Source organism: Symphodus melops (assembly GCF_947650265.1).
Source record: "Symphodus melops genome assembly, chromosome: 23".
In the NCBI taxonomy this organism is placed as follows: domain Eukaryota; kingdom Metazoa; phylum Chordata; class Actinopteri; order Labriformes; family Labridae; genus Symphodus; species Symphodus melops.
In genome coordinates, this window is record NC_136713.1 from 7008696 (window position 1) to 7025520 (window position 16825).

General features: G+C 46.8%; 1 protein-coding gene across 3 annotated transcripts in view; it reads right to left on the reverse strand.

Moving 5' to 3' along the window:
* Positions 1 to 16825, reverse strand: part of LOC306818547 (voltage-gated inwardly rectifying potassium channel KCNH7-like) — a 49567-nt gene that overhangs the window by 16351 nt on the left and 16391 nt on the right. For 2 of the 3 annotated variants that reach the window (XM_079336193.1, XM_079336192.1), the window contains exons 3-8: positions 13629 to 13784; positions 8540 to 9019; positions 7922 to 7942; positions 6333 to 6356; positions 5334 to 5548; positions 648 to 1073 (exon numbers count right to left, since the gene is read on the reverse strand). In XM_079336193.1, the coding sequence (XP_079192319.1) occupies positions 648 to 1073; positions 5334 to 5548; positions 6333 to 6356; positions 7922 to 7942; positions 8540 to 9019; positions 13629 to 13784 (1322 nt within the window). The remainder of the gene's footprint in view (positions 1 to 647; positions 1074 to 5333; positions 5549 to 6332; positions 6357 to 7921; positions 7943 to 8539; positions 9020 to 13628; positions 13785 to 16825) is intronic. The other variant, XM_079336194.1, reaches the window with a different exon arrangement.

Below are 16825 nucleotides of genomic sequence, written 5' to 3' on the forward strand. Positions count from 1 at the left end.
TGAACAAAGTCGTTTCTCACAGGCAAGAGTGGTTTGGGAGGCTGAAGCTTTTTGAACTGATCCAGTTAGGGGGGTGTGGGGGGGGGGGGGGGTTCTTCCAGTGTGGCTCTGATGAGAAGATAAAGTGGAGGGAGGCAGATGTGACAGCCGAGCGTCAGATCGGTTTAGCGATCCAAGCGTCGGCGAGAACAGCTCGGGAAATATGACTGCTGGAGCTGTGGCCGCGACGGATGTCACAACAACAAGCACCCGGCTGTTTAAAAATGTAACCCCCCAGTGTGCTCGTGCGCACATCAGAGTTTCATTTTCGCTGCCAAAATCAGAGGGATTGGATTCAGACGCACGGTTCTGACAAAGCGTGGATCAATTCAAACGTCTCTCTGCACGAAAAGCTCCCTCACCATTTTCCTTTGCGGCTCCGACCAAAACGTTTTTAAATCACTGATTATCAGTTCAAAGTCGCTACATGACGATTAAACAGGCAACAGATTTATTCCAAGATCGACAGGAAGTACTCTGGCTGTAAAGAAAAAAAAAGTGAACAGGGGATGTAATTTGAAGGTGACATTTTGTCTGAAAATGGAAAAACTGAGTTTACTCTTTCGGATGATTCAAGTTCATTTTGATGTGAAGGAAAAGATAATCACCTCATCCGATCCTGAGCCGAAGATGAGCAGGTCAAATGGGATGGCAGCCACCATGTCGATGAGGAACCAGCCTTTAAAGTAGTGGATGGCGATCTTGGCCGGGTGGCTGACCACTTCCTCGTTGACGTTGACGTACGTGGTCCTGAAGTTTATGAGGATGTCCACGATGAACATGATGTCCACGATCAAGTCCACCACGTTGAGCGGCGAGCACGAGTAGCCGCACTCCCGCCTCCTCTGCTCCTCGATGTCGTTGAGGAGGAAGGCGGCAGAGTAAGGCGTGAAAATGGCCGTGTAGATGACCAGCAGCAGGATCAGCCAGTCCCACACGGCCTTGAAAGGGCTGTAGTGAAGGATGGTCCACTTGTCCATGCGTGGAGTTTGGAGTTTGTACTCGGGCAACACATCTGCACCCAGAGAAAGAACCTAAAGAGCAGATGAAGCACATCGAAATACAGCTGAGTACAAGCTGACACGAATAACATCCCTGTGCCTTTACAATGTTGTGCATGCTCGGATGTGAAATTGCGTTACGACATATGACTGAGGATTAGGTCAAGTAAAGGTCGTGCTTGCTGACATGTGATTCATTTGGCTTCAGGAGCTGAACAATACCAAAACTGTCTGACATACAGTACATACATACATACACTGTGCAATACTGGCACAGTTTAACATCACATCTTTAGAAAAAGAAAATCTAGCATGAGGTGTACTTGAGGCAATTAATTCCCATTCCTTCGAATAAATCATTCTTTTGTGTCGTCAAGGGTGAAAAACAACTGCTTGTTCTTGACTAATTAGCATCAGTTTTTTTGTGGGTTTTTTTTTCTTCCATGTAATCCATGCAGCAGTGAGCTGCTTTGGAGCTGTGCTTTCACAAGACTCCAGGAGCGGTTGAGGGAAATAGCAGAGGTGGTGCAAATCTTTACAACAGACGAACAGAAACCACAAAAGACACCTGCACGACCCGTCTTCGAAAAAAAAACACTCCCCGTACGACGGCGTGCAGAAAATCCTGCTTGGTGATTTGCACAGGACGAGGGGACGGAGGTGAAATCTTTCCCGATGAGCCGGGGACGTCTCCATCATTAGCTACCATATATACTCTCACAGCTTTTAACATCAACATCACAGCGGCGTCACGGCCCATTTGGGACGCGAGTCTTGATGATGCGCAGGTAATTATAGGTGAAGGGAGAGGACGTGTCTGACACTTCAGTCTGCAGGCTATGGCTCTCACTGCTGATTATTCAGTGTCTGCAGTGGAAATGCGAAAGAAGGAAGACATTAGACACCAAGGTGGGAGGACAGTGACTCTGTTTAAGCCACCTTTTATAACCTCGGCAAGCAAGATGAGAGCACTGGGACGCAGAAAGATGATGCATCGGCCGAGAAAACGCTGCAGTGTTCAGAATTCAATTGGTTTGAAGAACCTGCTGCCCTCTGTGTGCTAGCGAGGGTCAAAAGCTCTTACCCTCCGATATGAGCTAACCTTTGGAATCGATCAGACACCGAAGGACAGACAAAAGGGGAATGTGTTCTATTATTCATCGGGCTGCCACTTCATTAAAAGCGGACGTTTGGAATGCTTGTTTTCATGACACTCACAAGTCGGTGTGTAACTGCTGGTGACTTTCAAACAGCGCTTTAACGTCTGTGACTGAAGGGAAAGAAAGGAACATGCCGAAGAATGTTTTAGGTGCTGAAAAAAAAAAAAATACCCCTCATGCTATCGATGCGATTTAACCTCATAAAAACGCTGCTCTGCCCTTATGCATTTTATGTTTTGATGCTACAGACACGATGCTAACTCTGCACTTTGCCAGCAGCGCTCAGCATGCATGGATTCCTCACCCCCTCGGCCTGCTGGGAAGCCTGGTCGGCGTTTCGTTGGCACAACAACTGCTCTGGTTTAATGTGTTGCAGCCAATCTGTGTCTAAATAAAAGATCCCATCTTAATTATTTAACCTAGCTACTGTAGCTATGTGCACTTGGCGCAAATGAACGCTCCCTTGTGGAATAATGGAAGGCTCTTCGTGGGTTTGGCTCGGCTTCAAATGGTATGCAAATGAGCATTTGCTTTCTCCCCGTCTCTGGTTCATTTGGCTGCGCACTTTCAGGGTATAATTTAGAAGAGCGGAGAGTTGTTTCATGTTTCCATGACCGACCACGTGGCTTAACGTCATTACAAAGGAGCCGTGCAGCACTGGTCTGATTCCACATTAAACTTCAGATGACCGGAGAAGTTTGAAAATGAGATGCAAAGGGGAAGCGGAGAGGTTTTAAACACATTGCACAGCGTGTGGATCGTTGTCTTAGTTGACCAGCATCCTCGCTGAACCCTCCGTCTGGCTGCGCTGGCTGTTCGGCAGCCAAGGCCAGGAGAGAGCGAGTCTGTTCAGACGCCTTGATCGCAGCTTCCAAATCAACTCACGGGAGTCCCCAGTCCGTTTCAAGACATCTGCTGCGGCGTTGTGTTCCTCACAGTCAGGCGTCTGGAGAACCAGTTCCAGACTTAAACTGTGGAAAATAGGAAAACGGCATAATCCTGGCATGGCTTATTTGTCTGTTTCGTTCCTTTGATGATGCTAAGGCGTCACAACTTGCACTGAACAATGAGTATACCAGAGGAGAGGGGTTAAAGAAAAACGGCTGCAGCTTCCAGTTGATCCTGCACATGCATCGGTTGAGCTGTGAGCGGTGAACACGAGGACGCAGGAGAACAAACGCTTCCTTCCATCCAGTCCGAACAACAGCTCCGACTTAAAAACAATAAAAAGGAGCTACAATCTGATTTCATCTTTAAAAACACAACTTGTGTTTAAAACGACATCTTCAGCGGAGCGTTGGAGTCCAAACATGACGAACACGAACCGAGCAAAACAAACGTTCTTCTTTTCTAATTCCAAGTGTACGGACGGTAAATCATCCCACAGATGTGACATCCACCAACGAGCATGCGTTCAGACATTTGATTGCTCTCTGGTCGCCCGTTTGGAAACAGAGATTATGAGCTGTACTTTGCGTGAACGACAGTGGGTCGGGGTCTCACGATGCAGCTTCGATAGGCGAACACATTTTTCCGTCAAGTTTTACAGTTCAAACACAAACGAAGATCAGAAACCGATCTGAACGCTGGGACGTTTAATTCAGGCTCCAGTTATTGAGAGCAACTTTAAGTAGCTCAAACACAAAGCCGGACTCTGTGTTCTGACTCTCTTCTGTTTGATAAATCTTTTAGCGAAAGGCAGAAAATGTTCGCCAGTCCAGAATCAGAAGTAGGCCTGTCAGGAAGGTTGAATCCTTGACGTGATGCTCCAGTTGAACATGCTCGTTTCTATGAACGAACAAAGTAAAAGTTTCACAGCAGTAGGTTTTCAGGCCCGTTGAAAGCCACATTAACAAGCCTGCCCTCCGTGCTGCTGGATAACTTCGACGGTCCAAAAGCAGAGGTCGCTGAGGTCAGTGTGGTCGGCTCCGGTCTGAGGCTGAAGTTACACTCTGGAGTGTGAACGTGGGGTCACTTTCCTCACCCTCTATCTGTTACACCATTAATGGAGCATAATGCAAAACCGAGACCTTATCAGTGTTTCTGGGCAGCTTACGTCCTACCTCTGGGAATACATTAACTTACAGTCGCTGTCTTCTCCGTGCTGCCGCTCAGGCGTGGTGGGAAAGGTGAGAACGACCTCTAACCCTGTCAGTAACTCGAGAGTTATGGCCCGAGCTGTGGATGCTGTCTGGCAAGGGTAAGAGTATCCCTGATTGTCCGCCACAAGTGATAGACACCTCAGCCGCTTTACGTATCAGACCCCTAGAGTTTCAATTAATCACTCCCAGGCTCACAGGGGGCAGGCGGGGGTGGAGGGAGAGAGGACGGGAGGGGGTTTGTAGAAGCAATCTGCTGGCTTCATGGGCTGCTCAGTGTGTGTTAAGGCTGATTTGTGACGGTATTAAACGATGCTACGCATTATTACCGGATTATGATTTCACTCCACTCTAGTTTGAGTGATCCCAGTCCGAACACACTTTGTGCAGTCAACGGTTGATAATACACACCTAACGTGACAGCTCCTGTTCTGCCTTTCCAGCATTGTAAAACATGTTTTCACGATGGTTTTAGCGTCAGGAATATCTTCCGTCACACCATGTCCGTTCATTTCAATGGAATTCACACGGAAGTTTTAACGAGATAATCTGTCAACATTTTATGGGAATTTCCACACAAATTAAACTACTTTGTTAAGTGAGACGTTGTGACAGATTTTTTTTAAACCACACTAAAATTACCAGAACCTAAAATGCGTTTAATTATTTTTGAAATAATAAAAAAATAAAAAAATAAAATAATTCAACCAAATCTAAAATGTTTTTAACCTGACCTGAGCCCGACTGAAGCAGTGTGATCATCAGTCAGTTAACAAAAAGCCACGCTACAGAAATAATAATAAAACCATAATGGCTTATTCCAAAACTAGTTTGGTCACAAGCTTCGTTTAGAGCTTCATTAAAAGTATTATTTTTCTCCTCTCTCAGCAATAACACCTCCTCGAGCCAACTTAGTAATGGAGAGACCAAAATAATATCCCTGATTTAAACTCCAAGTAATGACGCCGTTTCTTCCCATTGAGTGTGTTTTTCACAGCGGTCACGATGAAGTACTCGCTGGGTTCGAATCTTACCTGGGTGACCTTGTCGGTGACATTGTGCGTGCGGTCCTTGACCTTGGGTGCGATGATGGTTTTCTCGGAGGACGGAGGGGAGGGGCACTTCTTCTCGTTGTTGGCCTCGGAGAAGTTGAGCGTGATGAGGGGGATCTTGTTGATGGTGCTGTACCTGTTGAGGTTGGAGTCGGAGGTGGAGCCCAGCAGGCTGGATTTGATCTGACTGAGCGGCCCTGAAATGCAACAGGAGGACGCCGTCAGTACAGAGTCGAGCCTTTTTTGTCCTCCGTGCTCGGGCCTACTGCTGGTGTTATTTGTGGATATTAGAGAACCAATCATGTGTGATTGTTGTGACATGGGTAGTGAGCATGGAGCGGCCCTTACTTTGGAGTGAGGTCAACAACAACACAACACAGAGAACACAACAGATACTCCACAGCGCCTGATGGACTGGTCTAAGGTGAACAGGTCTGTCAAAGTCACTCATTAAAAGATAATGAGGAACGCTGTGGGTGAGAGAAAAGAACGATTCAATGCACGTCACAAAGAATGCTACTTCACACACTTACTCAAACCGTCTCCTTCTGATGGACGCGACCGGCAGTGTGTTGAATTCACTAAATGTTCCCCTCGTCACACCGCGCAATCTTCTCGGGAATAATATAAAGGGAGTCTCGCGAACGATCTCCCTGCCTTTGTGTGGAAGCATTCGACACTGCGACAACGCGTGACAGCACTGTGACACACACTGACATGTGGGTGATAAAAAAGTGAAAAAGAGAGAATTTGCTGCTTCAGCCCGGGTTCCATTTCTCTCTCTTTTTTTTTTTTATTCTCTTCCCCCTTTTCACCAAATACAGTACAGTGATTGAGAGTCAAGGACAGAGACACACAGCTGAGGATGAAAGATCGCATGCACAGCTGTAATGCATGCCACAGTGAGGAGACTTCTTTGCAGTCGTGAAAAATAAAGAAATAAATAACAGGGAGAAAAAAAGGGAAAAGCTGAAGCCGTACCCCCAGCCATCCAGGAGCGAGACACTAGCAAACCAGGAGAGAGAAGAAACAGGAGGTGAAGGGGAAAGTGGGGATATGGAAGGGTGCTTTGTTTTGTAGGCTCAGCAGATATGAGTTATAAAATCACATTAAAGCAGGATAAATGAGCAAGTTATCTTCAAACCTACCAACACTGGGAGAGTAATTAGGGATGGGCATCGAGGATTGGTAACTTTCTGGGGCAGGACTTCAAACTTACCTGACGACAGCAGGGACAATGCACTACTTAAACATCAATGTGTCACCCCGTTGAGTTTGCTGACCTGAGACAGATTTCCTCTTTTAATGGAGGAGGAGGAGGAGGAGGAAGAGGAGGAGGAGGGCTGTCCCAGGCTTCACAGCGACTGCAACTCAGTCCTTACAGAAGCTCATCTTCCCCCAGTTCATCTCCACATCAAACACCTCCTCCTGCCTTATTTTAAGTGCACGTCTTGCTCATATTTTTCCAGTCGGAAAATCTCAGCCAACCACCAGGCCTGCTGTCAGCTTTGTCTAAGAGTGGAGCGTCACAAACATCACGACCGCGCCGCTCTTAAGGGGGTTTCGGCTGACTTTACTGACGATCGCCACAGGAGCAGCTCGCTCACCGGACTGGCTGCTCCCGCGCCTTTCCAACATCAAGCTGCCTTCTGTTTCAATCAGCCTGCGCCCCTTCATCACAGTGTGTTAGTGGTTATTTTTGGACTCAGTCTAAGGAGCTTACCGCCTGTTATGTAGTCTCACCTGCCGTTCTCACGAGAATGACGCCGCTAAAAATTAAAGTTCACTCCCAAGTCTGTGCTGTAAACATTGCTTTGAAGCACTTAAGTTATCTCTTTGAGTCATGTCTGGGGTTTTTTTTTTTTAGGAGGTCTAAGAGTAGAAGAAGAACGCCTAGAGGTACCTATAGTAATGATAGGGAGCATTAGAATCAGTATTTAAATCAATAAAGATACCCATCCCTAATCCATCTGTTACCAAACATCAATAAACAGTTAAACTTCAATGTTGGGACTTTCACTCTGAATACAGCTCAACATGAATGCATGAAGTCTATTCTAGTGAAAGGCATGCAGCACAAGCACAGCTACGGTTTCATTGAACTTGAAATCAGTGCAAGAAAGGGAGACGAGGGAGAGTGAAGGATTCAAATGGAGACAGAGTCTGGTTTTCTTTTCATTCACTAAGACACGACAATGAGGAAGAAGAGGTTACACGGAAGAGAAGAGAGGTTACACACAGTGGGAGGCTTCATCTTGGAAAGCGTCATTGATTTTCTCCAATGAAGTGAAGGTTATTTCATGCATGCGCGTTCACAGGTCAGTGTTTTTGTTTTTTTTACCGGGTCTTCCCCGTGGTCGACTGGCTCGGCATCTGACTCATTCAGTGTTGTGTCAGTGTTTGGAGACCCCTTTACAAAAACACACTGTCACGTCAGCCACCAAGGCATTCAACATAAACCTCAGTCATGTGGAAAAAAAAAACCTCATGCAACAAGCAGGCTTTGGGCAGTAAACATGGAGAACTCAAGAGAAGTCAAACAGCTGGAGGTGCAGAACGCTGTTTGTTACCTTTGATATTGCGACCATTGTCTGTGACGGCAGCAACACGGCATTGGAGGAGAGAGAAAGAAGCAGGAGTGGAGGTGAGAGAATCAGTTCTGGTTTACTGTGATGACAAATAGGGGCTGGCATTGGAGCCTTGCTACTGCCCTCGTGAACAATTCATTACCATGAAGTAGACATATCACCGTGTCAGCCACTGGTAGCCATATGAATAAGGATTCCAGAGAAAAAGGACGGGGGGGAAACCGGGCCAGTCCGGGCCACGGGTACCCTCCACCAAATGAGGGGCCAATAGGCTAATGAGTGATTTAAACACGAAGGAAGATCGATAGCACATTGTACACATGGGGCCTCGATGTAATGCTGATTAAGAGACTGGCACGCCACATTCTGCATCTTCTGTTTCAGGGCCGCAGGGCTTTTTGTAATTAATATACAGACAAATTACAGAGGGTGTTTGTAACCAGTAATACATCCCCTCCAAAGCCGGTCATGTAAACAATTTGGCAACACCCTGACTCTTTATTACTGACAACACTTGGGAGCTATTGCTTTTCAAAGCAAAATATCCTTAAAAAAAAGAATGGGTTTTCTAAAGCAAAGAGCAGAGCAGGAGATTCCTACCTTCACTGGCGTGTCTGTCCCTGAACGCCATCTTGGAGTTGGTCCCAAATCCTTCCATGTCATGTACGGAGGACGCCCTGCGAATGCTGCACACACTCTCCCTGGAGGCCGTTGGAGTGAGTCCCGGGATTGACGGCGCTGCGATGAGCGTGTCCTCTTGGCTCTGCTGTGAGGTCGGTGCGGTGGTCTGGTCCGGGTACGTCCGGTCCCATTGGCCTTTGGGCGACGAGTGATCCAAAGGCCCGGACACGGGGGTGGAGCAATGGCTTGGGGCGATGAGGGCGCGGGTGTCGTTGGCGTAGGACGGACTGCAACTCTCCCGGGTGTTGGGAAGCTGGTAGTCTCGCGTAGCCACCGATCCGTCGCTGTGGCGAGGCGAGTCCACCATGACGGCGTCGGGGTCTTCTTGGGGCAGGGACTGCTTGCTGATGCCCAGGAGAGGTATGGCTGGGAAACGGAAGCGGAAGAATCTCCCTTTGCCTGAATGACAGGAACATCAAGATATATATGAAAGCTGGAGTGCTTATGAACAATTGTAACCAAATATAGCCATCACTCCCCAATGATGGACCGCTAAGTTACTCAAATCTCATGAAAAATCACAGGATCAAATCAGAGTGTATGTTCCTTTTTAATGAGCCAGAGGGAGTGACATAACCTCCGTCGACCTTGTGTTGTGTTTTCATGGTGTGTTTGCAGCAGAACTTGCTTGATCTCGTCTTCAACATCCTCCACTGACATCTCACAGATGGCTACTAATAGCGCCGAGAAGCCTGCCAGCCCAGCTTTCTTTAAAGGCCTTGGCAGATCAAAACAAATGCCCCATCGTACCTCCGGCGCTGGCTCAATCTGCAGTTTCCTTCAATTATTCATAGGGGGAGGACGATTGCTGAAATATTATAGTTTGATGAGGAGTTGGTAAGCGATTACGCGCAGGATTTTAAGTGGCTGAGGGTGACGGATAGCTTTTCGTGAGGCGATGGCAAACATAGTGTGAGGCGGCAAGATGTAGTGCAGAAGGAGGCGACGAGACACAAGGTTGTCCTCAGAAATGGACCCGGCTTGGTGGCTTTCGAACAATATCTGCAAACAAGTCGAGGCAGAGACAGCCACATATGGACCGCAAACTGTGGACTGCATGTTGTGAATCATTTAGTCGCCTGAACATATGCCGTACATATCAATATGGTCACCCTGCCATGAGACGGAGGAAAACCAATTGCCTTCATGCGAACCCGATCGCCTCATTAAATCTCCTTACGCATTTTATTTGAGATATGCTGTCCGACTCCAATATCTCCAAAGAGCAGAACAGCGCAATCAAAGGCACCACAGGCGGTCAAATAGAAAATAGAGGGAGCAGCATGCACCTCGATATTCCTTTGTAGGGCTTCTTCTACTGAGGTGAGACTGAGCAGCGAGGAGGGGGAAGGAAAGAAGGACTAATTTTAGACACAGCGCTCCATGTTTGCTCGGGTCAGTGCAGTGTGTTTAAATTAAGTCTCCAGCCAGATGCTGATGAAGCCAGGACAAAAAAAAAAATCATCTGCATTTCGGAGCGCCGTCTAGAGCTGGTATGACTAAACAAGTCATCCTAATGAGAATGAAATGGAGCTTTGATTGTTGGCATTGTTGGCTTTTTTTTTTTTTTGTGGAAGGGAACCGCAAGCTAAGTTTTTCTTCGTCTGAGACGAGTGCCGCGAGGCAAATAAGGCTGCAGACGAAAAAATACCTTCTGATTCACCAGTCTGCAGCTGCCCCGACACCAGCAAAGCCAATTCATATGCCAAAGCGTCTGCACAAAGCTGCAAAATCCTGTTTCGAGTGGCTGCAAACACGGTCCCCTCCAAAGGACGATTTCCCCGTTTTGCAATCCCAACACTGCGATATTACAGCAGGGGTTTTATGCGGCTCTTGAATTTACATTTTTATCACTTACCTCTACTGTTCAAATGACACCTTCGCACATAAACTAATGAATGGCTGCCATTCATGAGCAATCACAAGCTGTGAGCTGTTTGTCGTTGCCGGTCCTGGAGGGTAAACAAATATCTTTAATTATAACAATAATTAGCTTCGAATTCAGTGACACGATCATGCTGAGAACATCGCATGTAGCTCATGTTAGTTTTGATATGACAAGGGCTGAACCTTGCAGGAATATATTGCCCTTTGAGTGCTGCTACTCTGTTTGTGTAGTGTACACGTGTGTGTGCTCACTCGCTCTCCCTCTCCTCCTTTTGCCTGCAAAAGCTCACAACACAACCAACAGAAACACAGTGGCCCTTGTTGCCATGATACCAGATAGTAATATTTGCATTGAATATTAATTGGGCCCCTCGGCTCTCCGTGTTGGGGAATGAAAAGTCTTTCGGTAACGTGAGCATGATTCAGATGTCAGAGGGGAAGTCGACGGCGTCACGCGTTGGTAAAACCGTTTCCGTCTTTTTTTCCTTTCTTTTTTTTCCAGTTGTGCTTTATTGCTTCCGCTGGCGTTGAAAAGAAGTGGAAATAAGAAGCTCCAACTGATTTGCATGCAGCGTGCTTTACCCTGAAGGAGTGTTTACCTGGGCTCCCCTCCTCCCCCTCCTCCCCCTCCCCCTCCCGTGCCTATTTGCTTTGTGTCCCCACTCTGCCACACACTCACCGATAAGAGAGGAGTCAAGCTGGCGAGGATTATGCAGAGCTGCATTACACCTAAAACAACTTCTCTACAAGTTAAGAAAAACGTTGACTTCGGAAAAGTTGTCGCATTCAATATCCATCCTCATAATTAAAGCAATCCTGTAAACCAAAATCATTTTAAATCAAATCATTTGAAGGTTTCCATCCGTTTGATACTTTGCAAAATATGCACGAGTGCAAAGTAAGTTTCTCCTTTCAAAGATCAAGACAAACCTTCCATTGATTCAAAGTCTGCAGAAATAGAGCGAGAAGTAAAAACTAAACTTGTTATTTGAGCCCACAAAACGGAAATAAGTCGAATAGATTAGCGTACAGTACGTGAAGCCAGCACGCCTTGACAAGTGATTTACAGTTACATTTTATTCTTTGTGTAGGCTCCTTTTCTATGTTCCACTGGTCATTTGGCACTCGGCTGAAACAACATTTGAAATAGAGCATATTTCTCAACAAGTTTAAAGCCGGCCACTTTAGAAGAAAGTAATATTAAAAAAAAAACTTCATAGTCTTCTGCTCCAGGAGAGAACGAAGGAGCAGGTTGCTCCTGAGGGAGAGAGGGAGAGAGAGAGAGAGAGAGAGAGAGAGAGAGAGAGAGCAGCACACCTGCCCTGAGGGGAAGCACCCTGGTCGCCAGGACACGGTCAGGTGCGTGACCACCCTCACCTTCCTTCTGGCTTCCTGTGAGGTTGTCATGGCTATTATGTTCTCAAAGCAGAAAAAAAGCAGAAGACGTCCGACAGAGGATGAGAAAACGGCTTCTGAGCAACCGAGGAAAGTGTTTCGATTTTATTCAGCTGTCTAATTCACAGGAAGACTACACAGTGTATTGTTTTTATTCTTGTGTGGCATGTGCTTCTTAATTCTCACCTCTACTATCATACATGAAGAAACTCAGTCAAATGTTCTCAGACTGCTATAGACTGGGCTTGTATCCTACAAATAAAATTCTACTTGTTTTTCTCAGTTTGTGCATACTGTATAGATCCGGGGAAGTGGCCTTGCTCAGATCGAAAAAGGACAATCAAAGATGGCCGCAGAATGGATGGGACCTCGCCGAGCATCGAAGGCAATCGATGAGCAGCACTTAATGCGTGGCTGCTCATTCCCCCAGAAGGAGTCAACATAATGCAACACATGGATCATCAGCTTGCTCCAATCTCACGGCAGATGCTGCGTCTCTCCCCCCCCGGCTGCAGAAATGTGCCGCTGCAGAATCGAGTTTGAGCGAGCAAAATTGACATCTGTGGCGTTTTTGGTCACCTGTGACGTTCTTCTAAATATGTAGAGTTATTCATCATTCGTGACCTCTCGTCATCTGCAAGTAAAAAAAAAAAAAAAGTGCAACGCTCGGTCTCTGAAGAAATCAGCACGATCACAGAGGTCGCGTGTAGGAAGGGAGAAAGAGAGCGAGACGGAAATCAAGCTTGTAAACAAATCTGGACCAGTGACTCCCACTTAGATATTCGGATAGACACGAGTCGACTTTGACTCGCGGAGGCCTTTACAATCAGGAGTTGAACTTTGAGTTCAAGCTGAGCAATTAGCTCCCACAGGAGAATGACAGATGAAGACTCTAACATTGACGGGTAAACACGTACGCAGACGACACCTTCTCCTACACTCAACACCCCTGCTCTTTTTGCCTTCGCCACCCCCCCCCCATGAGGCCAAGCAGCCTGTTAGGGGGCCTCATCCAATTACAGTCATGTAGAGGTGACCTCTGCTCCTTCCATGCTTCTGCTTTATATGTCAAAGACAGAAAGAAGAGGGAGGAGGGCGTCAGGAGCATGTTGGAGAGCACCGCAGGGGAATGGCATTATACGCCGTTACACCGACAGCTCGGGGATGCTGTGTGCGCTCCAGTACTTCATCAGGCCATCCCAGCAGGCTGTGAGCTATAATTGGGCCAGACCTTTCAAATGGCGGCAGGGCTAACGTATCAGCGGCTGCTAAGCGATGGTGTCAACATGCCAGCGGAGGATGTCTTGTTGGGATTTCCTGCGTTGCAACGCTGCGAGCACTTAGTTATTCCATTGATGACACAATGGCGCTCGTAGCTTTCAGTGAAGGAAGTGAAGGCGAAGAAATTCTTCATCTTCACATTCCTCACAAAGCATAGAATCCTAAATGAGAAGAAGTGAATGTTGTAGTTGATTACAGTGAAGGTCTTTGTGTTCATATTGAAATGATAATAAATGTGCAGTTTAATAGGCTGAGGTTTGAATTTACCAGCTGGCTGTTACGTTACGACCACATCACAATCTTGCCATCTCATCCTGTGACAGCTACATTTCACCTTTAATAGTTACATTTTAAAGACGCTGCGTGGGGTTAATGGGGGGAGGGGGGGGGTTCAGAGAGTATGCGCCGCCCTCCTCCCCACACAGTCCGGCGTCGGAGTACTCACGTTGGACAGCTTTCGACGGCGAGGTGTGGTTGAGTCTCTCCAGCGAGTCGCTGCTTTCTTCATCCAGGACGTAGTCGAAGTTGAGGATGAACATCATGACCACGCCCTCCTCGTTCTTCACGGGGATGATGTGGGTGGCGCACAGGAAGTTTGAACCTAAGCGACAGGAAGTCATCATCAAGATTAGGCGTTTGCGATGAACTTTTATGCTCAGTGATTGATGGGTAAGGAACACTTAAATGATCGGCCCCATCAATCTCACTCTGCTCAATCTTATTTAAAACACGTAGCTTCATTACTTTCTGTGCTAAACAAAATGGTAACACTTCAGAGAGTTGAGTAAAGGAGTTTTTTTTTGTTTTTTTTAAGATGGAGTACAGTTTGACCCTGGGGCTTTCCATTAGCACTCTTTGACATTCAAACATCTTGGTCCAGATAAAGCTGAGTGCGTGAAGAGGCCGGGCAGAGAAATGAGGGTGAGAAGGTCGAGAGCTCCACAAAGGGGAGCGGAGCCTCTGGAGCTCAATGATTTAAAAAAAAAATCGCCTGATTCAAATACAACATCTGCATCTTGCAATTTCTGCTTCGTAGGCTTCCCCACATAATTCTGCAACAACTGTCTTGTCCTCTTGTGGGGAAAAAAATAATAATTTGTCTCGGTTCTTGAACCTGAATTGTCGCCGCCGGCTGCGCGGTGGGAGGTAAATTTAATGCAACGCAGCTCGCCGCTAATGCCTCGTATCTAAGTGCTCCTAATGAGCAACAACACCCGAGAGGTTATCAAGAGAGGACTGTTCCAAACGTCTCGTCTGAAGAGTCAAATTGAATATGCGGAGAAGACGGCAGCAGCTCTGATTGGATCACACGGAGAGAAGCCATAACGAGGAGTGGGGGTGTAGAACATGAAATGCAGATTCAGTTTTAAATAATGAACACGGACGTCTCTGGAAGATGCTCTCCATCACACGAGGCGCTAAGTCCTGCTGTCACCAGGAGGCTATTTATAGCTCAGCCCAGCAGGCATTCGGCCCACAGCACTTCTTTACTGAGGGGAACACGGAGACAGATTTCGCTCCACAACACTTATAAATACTAACAAGTGCTTGCACACGGGCAGAAGTACACAATTAAAATCTCAATTCCAGCCTTCTTTTCGTCTCTCATATACGGCTTGAAAACCTGACCGTGCAGCAACGTTACGAACCACCACTTCATCAGACTGGGGTTTGATTTATGAATCAGGGAGGCCTTATTCCGCTGGGCTAAGCAGTAACCTGCCCCTAATAGTACATCAGTGTCACCGGGTGTGGATGGAGCCATTCATATTGGTCAGAGAGAATAGAGAGGGGGAGCAGTGTAATGCATCGGCTGCCTTTCATGGCCACATGCAAAAGAGGCTTCTTCTTCTGCAGGTGGAGGTGTCTCTGAATGCAGCATCCACATGGGTGTGGAGGGGAGGGGGGTGAAATGAAAAACTGATTAATCCTATGGTTTAGTTTGTTTGCAAATTAAAATTGAAATGATCGTGTCCATCTCCATGGAAACAAGCGAGCACTGAGGGAGGGAAGAAAAAAAAAGAAGAAGAAAAAAATCAGCCTTCCAGCGCCAAGTTTCGTTTCATTCGTCTCCGGCACGGAGCGAACGCAAGACGCCGCTCGCCAAAAGTACGTCAAACAGTTTGGAAAGTTCTAAAAATCAGAAAAGGTTCGGTTTTCACACTCATTCGAGATGGATTTGTGTGCGTAAGTGTGTATCCATTGACAAAAAGCGGCACGGAGGAGTCAGGCGAAGTTGAGTTTAATTCCTGACAGAAACACTTGCACATCATTGACGGAAAAGTCGGCTCTAACACGGGCACATAGATTCCCTACATGAGCACACCGCTGAGCACTTAAGGTAGCCTCTGCATGCCTCTGGAGGGGCCGTCACCCCAGCTCTGGAAACTATCTGTGTGTGTGTGTGTGTGTGTGTGTGTCGGGGGACATGTATGTGTGCACTCTAAAAATAAGCCCCTTGGAAACCACAGGCATTTATAATTCATGGGAGCTAAGTATTATGTTCAAGAAAGTATAATGGTTGGACTTGTTTGCAATGCAAGAATGAGGGGAGGCTCAGTGTGTGTGTGAGCGAGTTTTTTTTCAATGCGTGTGAAGGAGAGAACGAGGGAGAGAGATTGATATTGGAGGTATTCTTGGTGTTAAAATACAACATTCCTGAGAAGTTCTGTCCCCAAAATTGTCGGAAAAAAAAAGAAACTTCATCGGATTTTTTTTTTTTCATGTCGTCGTTTCCCCCACATTAAAGGGGACAGTCAATGATTTGTTTATGCATGTGCTGCTTGTTCACGTCACAAACTGCAGCTAACGCAACCAAATCTCATGCAAATTCATTTGAATTTTAACGAGAGAGAGAGAGAGAGAGAGAGAGAGAGAGAGAGAGAGAGAGAGAGAGAGGTCTAAAGGGAACAGGGATAAGATGGGACTGTGTTTGTGACGCCTCGCAGTGTGTGTGCGTGTGTGTGTGTGAGTGTGTGTGTGTAAGAGAAGTTATGGAGATAAAATGAGGGAGATTACAGAGAGGACAGGTGTGAGTTTCAGCACGTGTGTCCTCTATATTAACCTCCACTCTGACTTGTGTGCGTTCGCTCTTCAAATCTGCGTCTGGATGCCGATGACAGCATCCACTGGTGCTGAGCCACTTCCTTTTTTTTCTTTTTTTTTTTCTTTCCCATTACTGTCAGACACCAACATAAGCGCGCGATGAGGCACAAACACAGACGCAGAATGAGGCGAGATAAATCTGTTCTTAGAGTGGAGTTTTTATTCCCCCTCGCTCGACGCTGCATGTCCCTGACTGTCCATCACTCTCTCCCCCGTTCACTGTTATTAAAGCAGTCCTGGTGCAGATTTTTGTCTCTTCTGTTACCTTCCCTCTCACTCTCTGTCCGTGTATGTCTCTCTCCCAGGAAGGCCAGCGGATGTGTTCTAAAGAGGGCAGATCAAACGCGTCCCCGCTCTTGCTGCCCATTACAAATGTCTGCCCGTCTGAGCTGAGGGTCAAACACACAGACGCACACACAAGCAGAAATAACATTTACATTTCTCAGTCGCACACAAACACGAACACGTCTCACAGATCTCGGTTGCTCACACACAGGCTGCCGGCAGCATTAATTAGCAGAATGTTCTCTGTCCAAC